At 40.3% G+C, this 12,500-nt stretch overlaps 1 protein-coding gene across 1 annotated transcript in view; it reads right to left on the bottom strand.

Annotated features, from left to right (window-relative positions):
* Positions 1-12,500, bottom strand: part of LOC138978366 (chorion peroxidase-like) — a 30,557-nt gene that overhangs the window by 9,560 nt on the left and 8,497 nt on the right. Inside the window, exons 7-10 of the mRNA XM_070351087.1 lie at positions 12,303-12,409; positions 10,572-10,673; positions 9,801-9,896; positions 2,317-2,626 (exon numbers count right to left, since the gene is read on the bottom strand). Of these exons, the coding sequence (XP_070207188.1) occupies positions 2,317-2,626; positions 9,801-9,896; positions 10,572-10,673; positions 12,303-12,409 (615 nt within the window). The remainder of the gene's footprint in view (positions 1-2,316; positions 2,627-9,800; positions 9,897-10,571; positions 10,674-12,302; positions 12,410-12,500) is intronic.

Genomic DNA, 12,500 nt, shown 5'->3' with positions numbered 1-12,500 from the left:
TATTAACAACAAGTCGCGTAAGGCGAAAATACAATATTTAGTCAAGTAGCTGTCGAACTCACAGAATGAAACTGAACGCAACGCAACGCAGCAAGACCGTATACTCGTAGCATCGTCACTCCACCGCCCGTGGCAAAGGCAGTGCACGTGGAATTGACAAGAAGAGCGGGGTATTCGTTGCGCTGAGAAGGATAGCACGCTTTTCTGTACCTCTCTTCGTTTTAACTTTCTGAGCGTGTTTTTAATCCAAACATATCATATCTATATATTTTTGGAATCAGGAACCGACAAGGAATAAGATGAAAGTGTTTTTAAATTGATTTCGAAAAAAAAAATTGATAATAATTTTTATATATTTAATTTTCAGAGCTTGTTTTTAATCCGAATATAACATATTTATATGTTTTTGGAATCAGCAAATGATGGAGAATAAGATAAACGTAAATTTGGATCGTTTTATAAATTTTTATTTTTTTTTTACAATTTTCCGATTTTTAATGACCAAAGTCATTAATTAATTTTTAAGCCACCAAGCTGAAATGCAATACCGAACCCCGGGCTTCGTCAAAGAGTACTTGACCAAAATTTCAACCAATTTGGTTGAAAAATGAGGGCGTGACAGTGCCGCCTCAACTTTCACGAAAAGCCGGATATGACGTCATCAAAGACATTTATCAAAAAAATGAAAAAAACGTATGGGGATTTCATACCCAGGAACTCTCATGTCAAATTTCATAAAGATCGGTCCAGTAGTTTAGTCTGAATCGCTCTACACACACACACACACACACACACAGACACACACACACACGCACACACACACGCACATACACCACGACCCTCGTTTCGATTCCCCCTCGATGTTAAAATATTTAGTCAAAACTTGACTAAATATAAAAACGTTTGCTACCCAACATGCGCAGATTCAGAGAGGTTATCCATGTACCACCATCGTGTCAACACAGTGTCACGTCAAGGAACTTGGTCATTCTGCCCCACGTGCAGGGAACTGATTACACGTAAACAGGTACATACCTAGCTAGAGCGACTCTTGTTGCTGCTAGCTTAACTTCTACTGGGAGGAAGCAACCCAAGTTTCCCAGCAATGGGACAGTTTGCTGGGTAGTGCATGGAGTCAGTGAGCGAGTTAGTCAGTCAGTAAGTGAGTCAGTCAGTAAGTGAGCAAGTGAGTGAGTGTGTGAGTGGTGAGTGGGTAGGTGAGTGAGTGGATAGGTGAGTAAATGAGTGAGTGAGAGAGTGTGTTAGGGTGTGAGTAAGTGGACGTTTTTTCAGTCGGTCAGTTTGTCAGCCAGCAATAGTCACGGTAAGTAAGAAAGTAAGACTCGAGGTGCACGGGTTAAAATGGGAGATAATCAGTTTGCTGGGCATTGCATGGAGTCAGTGAGCGAGTTAGTCAGTCAGTCAGGGAGTCAGTCAATGAGCGAGTGAGTGGTGAGTGAGTGGTGAGTGAGTGAGTGAATGGGCGAGTGTGTGAGTAAGTGGAAGTTTGTCAGTTAGACAGCTAGCAAAAGTCACGCCCCCATTTATAACTGAAGGGAGGTAAGTAAGAAAGTAAGACTCGAGGTGCACGGGTTAAAATGGGAGCTTATCAGTTAGCAAACGAGTTTCTCAGTTAGTTGTTCGGTGAGTCATGGTTTTAGTCAGCAACCGAGTAATTCACTCAAGAGATCAGTTGAATACAGCTTTCTTCTCATTACACTCATCATGTCACTCACCACAGCTCTCTCCAGGCGTGTACGTGGGATCAAAGGATCCTTCACACTGTGGGACTAATTCCAAGATGAACTTTCTGGACAAGGGAACAAAATGTATGCTGAAGAGTAGGAACAAAATGTGTGCTAAAGAGTAAGTTATTATGTTGCAGGCCTAAAATACGAAAACACGATAACTTCCGAGAATGCATTAGTACTACTCTTTCAAGAATCAAGTATCACCATGCAGGCCCTAATATACGACCACCCCACCCCCCCCCCCCCCCTCCTTTCCCTCGGGACAAGTATACTTTGGTCAGGATAATAGACAAAGGGACTCCACAAGGTGTCCTTTCATGGGAGTTGTCCGCACATAAGAGGGGCCTCACATCACAGGTTTAACTACTGTCGACCCTGCCGGAGCGACCACCTCTTGTGAACGACTACCTGTCCAAAAAGACCACCCCAAAGGGTCCCCGACGTGTTTTTTTTCTCTGTAAAATTCGCCTTTTTACAGTCACCACCTGTCCATAAAGACCACTTTCAGTCGGTCCTTTGGTTGGTCGTTGTAGACAAGTCCCACTGTATAAGTAAGTCAACCAACCTGAAGACAGCCGTAGAGAAAGCAGAAAAAATGCTGGGGTCCATGTCAGGGATGTGGCGGGTGCGCCAGTTGGGGTTCAAATCCAGGCCGTAGCGGGACCGCACGCTGGGCCCCAGCACGATGGGGAGCCACTCCGCGTAGAGAATGTTCTGCATGACAGCACCCACGATTGCACGTGCTTGCTGGAAGATGAGCTCGTCAGTCGCGTCAGGTCTGCAGTGTTTGAGATCTTTGGCCAGGAGGTTGTGGTAGCGGACGAAGATGGTGTGCATCAGGGTTAGACTGGGTAGTTCATTTACTCGGTCGTCCCCTGCAAAATTAACAAGTCGCGTAAGGCGAAATTACTACATTTAGTCAAGCTGTGGAACTCACAGAATGAAACTGAACGTAGTCCGCCGCTAGTGCAAAAGGCAGTGAAAGTGACGAGCCTGTTTGGCGCGGTAGCTGTTGCGCTGTGCTTCATAGCACGCTTTACTGTACCTCTCTTCGTTTTAACTTTCTGAGCGTGTTTTTAATCCAAACATATCATTTATATATATGTTTTTAGAATCAGGAACCGACAAGGAATAAGATGAAATTGTTTTTAAATCGATTTCGGAAAGTTAATTTTGATCATAATTTTTTATATTTTTAATTTTCAGAGCTTGTTTTTAATCCAAATATAACATATTTATATGTTTTTGGAATCAGAACATGATAAAGAACAAGATGAACGTAAATTTGGACCGTTTTATAATATATATTTTTTTTTTTTACAATTTTCAGATTTTTAATGACCAAAGTCATTAATTCATTTTTAAGCCACCAAGCTGAAATGCAATACAGAAGTCCGGCCTTCGTCGAAGATTGCTTGGCCAAAATTTCAATAAATTTGATTGAAAAATGAGGGTGTGACAGTGCCGCCTCAACTTTTACAAAAAGCCGGATATGACGTCATCAAAGACATTTATCGAAAAAAAGAAAAACATGTCCGGGGATATCATTCCCAGGAACTCTCATGTACAATTTCATAAAGATTGGTCCAGTAGTTTACTCTGAATCGCTCTACACACAAACACGCACAGACGCACACACACACGTACACTCACACACTCACACACACAACCCACCCACCCTCACACACATACACACACACACACACACACACACACACACACACACATACACACACACACACACACACACACACACACACACACATACACACACACACACACACACACACACACACACACACACACACACACACATACACCACATCCTCGTCTCGATTCCCCCCCTACGTTAAAACATTTAGTCAAAACTTGACTAAATGTAAAAACAAAAAGTAGATCAACACAAACACCTTGGAGTGATTTTACAGAGCACCTGCAAGTGGGATGCCCATATCCAAAGTATAGTTAAAAAAGCGAATTTACTGATAAATTGTTTACGATTTTATAAATATAGATTAAGTCGAAAAAGTTTGGAAATAATGTACAAGTCTTTTATTTTACCCCATTTCGACTATGCAGATGTTGTTTGGGATAATTGCACTAAGATAATGGCAGATGCATTAGAAAAATTACACTTAGAAGCCCTACGAATTATAATAGGTGGAGTTAAGGGCACTAGCCATGCAAAGCTGTATGAGGAAAGTGGGCTATGTAGCCTTGAAGAACGAAGGAAAAGACATAAATTAATTGTTTTTCATAAGATGATACATAACAAATGCCCCCAGTACTTAGTAAATGTATTGCCCCCTCTTGTAGTTGACATTAATCCGTATCATAGACGAAGACCATTAGAAAGACACGTGCCTCCACATAGAACCGAATTATTCCGCAACTCTTTTATCCCCAAAACGACTGTACTATGGAACACCTTACCAGATAACGTTAAAATGACCACCTCCTTGAGCGAGTTCAAACATTATTTGTTAAATGCTGATTTTAAAGTACCATGCCATTATTATTTTGGAGAAAGATTTGAACAAGTACATCATTGCAGATTGCGTATTGGTATGAGTGATTTGAATTTTGATTTATGTAAGCGGCACCTTAAGGATTGCCCTCAATGCGAGTGTGGTTATCCCAGCGAGACTGCTGAACATTACTTATTGCATTGTCCCTTGTATAGAGATATAAGATTATTGTCCATTGATAATTTGACAAATGATTATAAGTATATCGAAATATTACTGAAAGGCATCCCGCAATATTCACGAAATGTCAACCAGACCATATTCATAACTGTACAGGACTATATTAGACAGACGGGCAGGTTCCGTACATGAGCCTCTATATTTCACTCATTACATTTATTAGACACTGTCATGCGACATGCTGCCTGACAAATTTTTCCCCATAACCTCTCTCATGTTCTTTTGTTGTTTTCCGACTTATTAATTATGTCTCGATTTATGCGCAATGTAGTGACTTTTCCTCTGATCACAATACGCATTAACTTTGTGCGAGTGTCTTATGTGCACTTATTACAATTGAAAATTCTCCTCAAATATTGGCGCTCCAAGTCTTCTTCTTCTTCTTCTTTTTCCCTTAAGCTAGCTACTGGCTAGCTGCCCTTTCCCCACCTCCTGTATCACCAACCCCTTCCCATTTTCTGCTTGTTTGTGTATCTGTTTTGTCTTCTTTTTTTTTTCTTTTTTTCTTTTTCGTTTCCTGAAATGAGCTAATAAATTTATTCCGCCATCATGCTAACCTTTGTTTTGTAATTACTATGATTGCTTAAAATAAGCATTATATGCTTGAGTATGTAATCATCCATGCATTGTTCTTGTCATGATTAAAATTGAATAAAGTTTTGTTTAAACCAAATGTAAAAACAAGTCGCGTAAGGCGAAATTACTACATTTAGTCAAGCTGTGGAACTCACAGAATGAAATTGAACGTAGTCCGCCGCTAGTGCAAAAGGCAGTGAAAGTGACGAGCCTGTTTGGCGCGGTTGCGCTGTGCTTCATTGCACGCTTTACTGTACCTCTCTTCGTTTTAACTTTGTGAGCGTGTTTTTAATCTAAACATATCATATCTATATGTTTTTGGAATCAGGAACCGACAAGAAATAAGATGAAAGTGTTTTTAAATTGATTTCAAAAATTTAATTTTGATCATAATTTTTAATTTTTTTAATTTTCAGAGCTTGTTTTTAATCCAAATATAACATATTTATATGTTTTTGGAATCAGAAAATGATGAAGAATAAGATGAACGTAAATCTGGATCGTTTTATAAAAAAAATATATTTTTTACAATTTTCAGATTTTTAATGACCAAAGTCATTAATTCATTTTTAAGCCACCAAGCTGAAATGCAATACCGAAGTCCGGCCTTTGTCGAAGATTGCTTGGCCAAAATTTCAATAAATTTGATTGAAAAATGAGGGTGTGACAGTGCCGCCTCAACTTTTACAAAAAGCCGGATATGACGTCATCAAAGACATTTATCGAAAAAAAGAAAAAACATCCGGGGATATCATACCCAGGAACTCTCATGTCAAATTTCATAAAGATCGGTCCAGTAGTTTACTCTGAATCGCTCTACACACACACACGCACACACACACACACACACACACACACATAGAGGGCCCCAAAGGGGGGGGGGTATCATCACGATCACGGGAAGGGAAATTTTAGCTTTCACGATCACAGTTACCTTGATTTTTGTTTTCACGATCACGAACACCTGTGGCAAATCACGGTCACGGTAAAAGTTGCATGTACAGAAAGCACGTGTCAAAGTAAACACAACCACACAGTAATTCGTTCCTCTGGATCTATTGTTTATTCAACACAAAGTGAGAACTGTTGCACTTTTTTATTATTATTTTTTTAATTCTCTTTCATACACACATAGAAATACATATCATGATTTGTAATCAGTAACAAGAATGTTGTTTTCATTGTTTTCTCTGTCTCTCTGTCTCTGTCTGTCTGTCTGTCTGTCTCTCTCTCTCTCTCTCTCTCTCTCTCTCTCTCTCTCTCTCTCTCTCTCTCTCTCTCTCTCTCTCTCTCTCTCTACACTCATACACATTCAACTCCCACACCCTCACTCACACACATGAATATATACTTGCACAATTTCACATTTCCAGAGCTAAATCTTGTAAACCCATTTTCTCAAAAACTATTGGGTGGATTGAAATTAAAGGCACAGTAAGCCTCCCGTAAACCATCACAGATACGGTCAGGCTTTTACACACAGTACATACACCCTTTCATTTAAACACTGACCGATTGAGAACATCCTCCGTAAAGAGCGAATTTTCAAAGAATTTATTTTTGCGTGGTTTATCTTACCCCTGAGCCATCGTGAACCCGTTTGATCCAGTTTCCCTTTTTCACAATGTAGTCTTCAGTTAGTCATTTGAATGCGACTCGATGTCAGCTTATCTACAATAGCACGTTTTTATGCACGAAACAAACGGCTGTGGTTCACAAGAACTCTAGCGATGGCTTTTGACTGTTGAGAGGAACGGCGATATGCCGCATAAACCGTCGTCTGCTTCGACCCTTGTGTGACCCTGCTTCCGGGCTTTTCTTTTTTCAAACTTTCACAACTTCGAATTGCACTGATCTTGTCTTGATGAAAACACGCTGTCAATTTATTATTTAGATTTTAAAAGTTAGGTCTAGCGCAAAAACGCAACACGGTCCAAAAACTTTCTGATTATCATCGATCCACGGCTATCGCCTGTTTAAGGGAAGTAACTCATTTTTGACCTGAGTTCAGGATGGGTCCAAAAAGTGTTCGAGACAATCTGCAAAATCAATTCTTTAAAAATTGCTTGCTCTTTACGTAGGGCACCTAGGATGTTCCCGTTTGGTGAGCGTTCAAATGGAAGGGTGTTTGTACTGTGTGTAAAAGCCTGACAGTATCTGTGATGGTTTACGGGAGGCTTACTGTCCGGACGTGATTTCCGGGATATTCATAACAGCCGTCCAGCACCAAAACGAGGCGCCATTGTTGTAAAGGGCCAAGTCCACGAAAATAAATTCTTTGAAAATTTCTCACGCTCGACAGAAAGCAGCCAGGATGTTCCCGTTCGGTGAGCGTTTAAATGGAAGTATGCTTGTACTGTTTGTAGACGCTCGGGGAGCTCTGTGATGGTTTACGGGAGGCTTACTGTGCGTTTAAAGTACATGTATGTGTGATGGGTTCTTTATTTTTAACTTTGCCATACAATTTGAGGTACACCATCGCCTGGTTTCATGGCCTTGAAAATCTAACAGGAATGCTACAGGCCAAAAATGGTTTTACCTGAAAGAAGCGCGCAGTGCCAGTGGCCTGAGCCTGCGAAGCAGGCGAGGTAAGTAGAGGGGTCCGGGGGCATGCGCCCCCTGAATTTTTTTCAAAAAACGGTTAAAATCTGTGCAATCTGGTGCAATCTGGGCATCATTTTCAGGGCTGTAATGACCTTTCCACCAAGGAAGGCATTCTCGCCGCCTGCTTTGGTCTGGGTTGAATCCACAAAATATAACAGAAGTTCGATGACAGTACCGCTGCACGCCATTTTTGATCTTCGAATTCGAATTTGACTGAATGCACTCAAAACTTTTGCACGAAGCCCTTCCATTGGATGAAGTTTGGCAGACTTTTGCAATTTGCCTTCTGATTGGATCTCTTTTTTGTGTGATTGGTTCTCTTAAAGTGAAGCAATCGCTGTCAAAATCATATTTCTGAATGTGTTGTTGCTTCCCTTCAATCGAGATTGGCTCCTTGACAAATAGAGGATCATAGAGTGATGCAGCTGTGAAAAATGTACGTTGAAAATAAAATGCTTTGCAATAATGCCCATCACGATCACGAAAAAAAATGACGATCACGATCACGAGACTTGATGTTTTTGTCATCACGGATCACGGGCAAAGTCTCATCACGATCACAGAAATGGAAATTTCGGCAATCACGGTCACAGAAAGATCCAAAAACGCCAATCACGATCACGATTTTAAACCCTTTGGGGCCCTCCACATACACACACACACACACACACACACACACACACACACACACACACACACACACACACACACACACACAGACACACGCACACACACATACACCACGACCCTCGTCTCGATTCCCCCTCTATGTTAAAACATTTAGTCAAAACTTGACTAAATGTAAAAAATGAAAAAGAAAAATTAGAAAAATAAAACTCATATACAGCTCTGCTGTATTTATTGAGCGCAACTCTATCAACTGATTTCGCACATTGATACTCTAGTAGCTTTTCAAAGAGAACATGTCCACTCTGCTGCACAGGACGCATTCAGGATGTACATCCTCGGTATGTGTCCAAGTTGAGGATAAGACACCCCGAGTTAAAGCTTATGTAGATCTGAGATGGTTAGCCACATCGTTGACATGCCTATAATGTTTTTACATTTAGTCAAGTTATGACTAAATGTTTTAACATCGAGGGGGGAATCGAGACGAGGGTCGTGGTGTATGTGTGTGTGTCTGTGCGTGTGTGTGTGTGTGTGTAGAGCGATTCAGACTAAACTACTGGACCGATCTTTATGAAATTTGACATGAGAGTTCCTGGGTAAGATATCCCCGGACGTTTTTTTCATTTTTTCGATAAATGTCTTTGATGACGTCATATCCGGCTTTTCGTGAAAGTTGAGGCGGCACTGTCACGCCCTCATTTTTCAACCAAATTGGTTGAAATTTTGGTCAAGTAATCTCCAACAAAGCCCGGACTTCGGTATTGCATTTCAGCTTGGTGGCTTAAAAATTAATTGATGACTTTGGTCATTAAAAAGCTGAAAATTGTAAAAAAAATATTTATTTTATAAAACGATCCAAAGTTACGTTCATCTTATTCTCCATCATTTTCTGATTCCAAAAACATATAAATAATATTTGGATGAAAAACAAGCTCTGAAAATTAAATATATAAAAATTATGATCAAAATTTCTTTTTCGAAATCAATTTAAAAACACTTTCATCTTATTCCTTGTCGGTTCCTGATTCCAAAAACATATAGATATGATATGTTTGGATTAAAAACACGCTCAGAAAGTTAAAACGAAGAGAGGTACAGAAAAGCGTGCTATCCTTCTCAGCGCAACGAATACCCCGCTCTTCTTGTCAATTTCACTGCCTTTGCCACGGGCGGTGGAGTGACGATGCTACGAGTATACGGTCTTGCTGCGTTGCATTGCGTTCAGTTTCATTCTGTGAGTTCGACAGCTACTTGACTAAATGTTGTATTTTCGCCTTACGCGACTTGTTAATTAATTGGGTCCGTATGGCGGACAAACTAACAACGCTAAGGAAAAGCAAGGAAACGGTGCAACTGTATTTTATTCCGGAACCATTTGGAAGCCTTCTACTAGGAAGTATATCACTGGGCATGACTACAGAAGACATGGAACCACGAAAGCGCATAGGTACCACGCTTGTGAATAAAGGGAAACAACTGCATAATTAGGGCTAATAGTTGCAATGCTAAGGATTGTGTATTCAAATCTCACCTGCTAAGAAGCAGATGTCGTTGGCGTCCCGTTTAACGCAGTCGTCGATGCCGTTATCAGGAGGAAAGTTGTCTCGTGTTGTTCTCAGCAAGTACCCTGTCACCATCGTACATAATTATTTCGAGAAGGAAAGTGTGCATTTAGGGAGGTTGATGTGTGCTAAGCGGAAGGCCATGTTTATATATAAATCGGTTTGTGCTTGTGGATTTGCTCCGTCTCTCTCTCTCGTCCCCCCCCCTCCCCCATCTCGCTCTGTCTCTCTGTCTTTTTTCCGTACATGATTGTGCTTTATTTTGATTTATGTTTTGTTATTCTTCATACTTGTTCTTCGTTTCATGTGTGTATTATAGTAGGGACTAGCTGTACGAAAGGACCATATGCTAATGCTAACATCCCCCAGTAATAAAGTTTTCGAGTTCGAGTTCGAGTTCTCTCTGTGTCTTCCTCTGTGTCTCTCTGTGTCTGTCTCTGTCTGTCTGTCTATCTGTCTGTCTGTCTGTCTGTCTGTCTATCTGTCTGTCTGTCTGTCTGTCTGTCTCTCTCTCTCTCTCTCTCTCTCTCTTTTATCTGTTTGCCACCCCTCCCCCCACCCCCACCCCCTCGCCTTTTTGGTTCGTATGTCTGTTTTTCTCTGTATGTATGTTTTTTTCCGATCTTTTGTTTCTTTTATTTCCTTACTTTACGTCCTTCCAATCATTGTCTCCATTTCTTCTTTTCTTTCTCTTTACTTTCCCACATCTACTTTTCCATTTGAAGGATTGCTGTACCTACTTTTGACAGGATCTCTCAGCTCATCCTGTCTCTCTTGAGTGCTTCCGTACACCGTGGAAGCGTCAATGAAAGAGGTGATCAGGTTCTCGTTTTCACGGGGAGCTGCAACAGGGGTCGTCGCTTTGTTAAAGGCACACTCAGCTTCACGTAAACCATCAGTTTCTGGTCACAGACACTGACAGGCTTTTACACACAGTACAAACACCCTTTCGTTTAAACACTCACCGCTGGAGAACACCCTAGGTGCCCTCCATATAGAGCGAGTATTTTTCAAAGAATTTATGTTTGCATGGACAGCCGGATTTCTATCCAGACATATCGTAAGCCTCGTTATGGCGCTAGACCTAACTTTTAAAATCTAAATAATAAATTGACAGCTTGTTACACAAACATTCTTAAATCATAAAAGGTGTTTTTTTCATCAAGACAAGATCAGTACAATTCGAAGTTTTGAAAGTTTAAAAAAAGGGAGCTCTTAGCAGGTCACGCAAGGTCGTGTTTGCCCAAGCAGACGAATTTTCTGCATAGCGCTTGCTTCTTTGAAGTCAACCGCCGCCGATAAGTTCGTGTGACTCGCAGCCGTTTGTTGCATTTTAGATTCAGAGGTACACAATAACGTGCTATTGCAGATACAGCGAGTCGCATTAAAATCACAAACTGACGACTAAATTGTGAAAAAAAGGAAAGTGGATCACACAAGTCCACGATGGCTCAGTGGTTAGATAAACCACGAAAACTGGTGTGTGGTTTACGCAAACTAAATTCACACGAACTGTGTCATTTAATGCTATTAAATGCTATTGCAAGTGTGTTCCATAAGGTAAGAACTGTTTTTTTCATGAGAAGATTTAAATCGTTCTGTAAACCATTTGAGGCAGACATGATATGTATGATATTAATTCCCGTCGCGATATAACCTTGAACGGTTGAAAACGACGTTAAACACCAAATAAAGAAAAAAAAAGATGATATTAATTGGGCGGAGTCTACTTCGCGAAGCCTTCTTCACGAAGCTCGCTGCACAAAGCTTTGGCATTGAATTTAAGATAGAAAACAGACATTGCGATGTCTTGGCAAAATCAACTTTGGCCTCAATAAATGGCAGCCTTAATTTATGTACGACGTGATCAGAAAGTCATTGGTCAAAACAAAAGTACCCAACATTTATTAAAGAAGACCTCGAAGTCAAAATGTTTATTGTTTATTGTGTATGTTTATGAGTGTATCGTATCAAATAGTATGGTGAATCCAGTTTTTATTGTTATATAATATTGATTAATCGACCAATACAAAACGTAATCCCGGTTTCAAATGGCTATTTTCTCAGCTTTTCATTTGTTATTTTTCAATACATTTTGCAAAGTCAAAAAGACGCCCTAAGTTTTTGCTTCGGTCTTTTGTTCAAAGCATTATTTTTCAGTTTCAAGGTCATGCAAAAATGGAACGCCGTTTCATATTTCGTGATTTCAAGGCGTATGAATTCACTTCAGATGAAGCAAATAAAAGTGGATAATTATAGACACCCGGTTAAAGACGCACTGCTTCATTAGCTTAAGAAAAAGAAACTTGATTGACCATAATAATGCATACCCATATTTGAATACATGCAATCGTTTCTTTCAATAAATGCACATCCTGCATTATCATATTCACAACCTTATTTGAATACACGCCAAGTCAGTACAACTATTCCGCCACAATAACTCCTAACACATTTCTAGGTGCACTCACAAATCATGTTTCCAGCACTGTCGTTCTTTGGTTGAGACCGAACAAACTCCATGCATGTTCCACGAAAGTCCGGGTCTCCAGGCGGAAATAATATCGGAAAACACTCGCTGCAATTAGAGTAAAGATTGAATTAAAAAAAGGCCGTGTTGAAAATGGAGTCTGGATCTCCAGGTGAAAAAATAATCAGAAATGAACAAA

This window comes from Littorina saxatilis, linkage group LG10, assembly GCF_037325665.1.
Source record: "Littorina saxatilis isolate snail1 linkage group LG10, US_GU_Lsax_2.0, whole genome shotgun sequence".
Classification (NCBI taxonomy): Eukaryota; Metazoa; Mollusca; class Gastropoda; order Littorinimorpha; family Littorinidae; genus Littorina; species Littorina saxatilis.
This window is presented reverse-complemented; position numbering and strand designations above follow the sequence as displayed.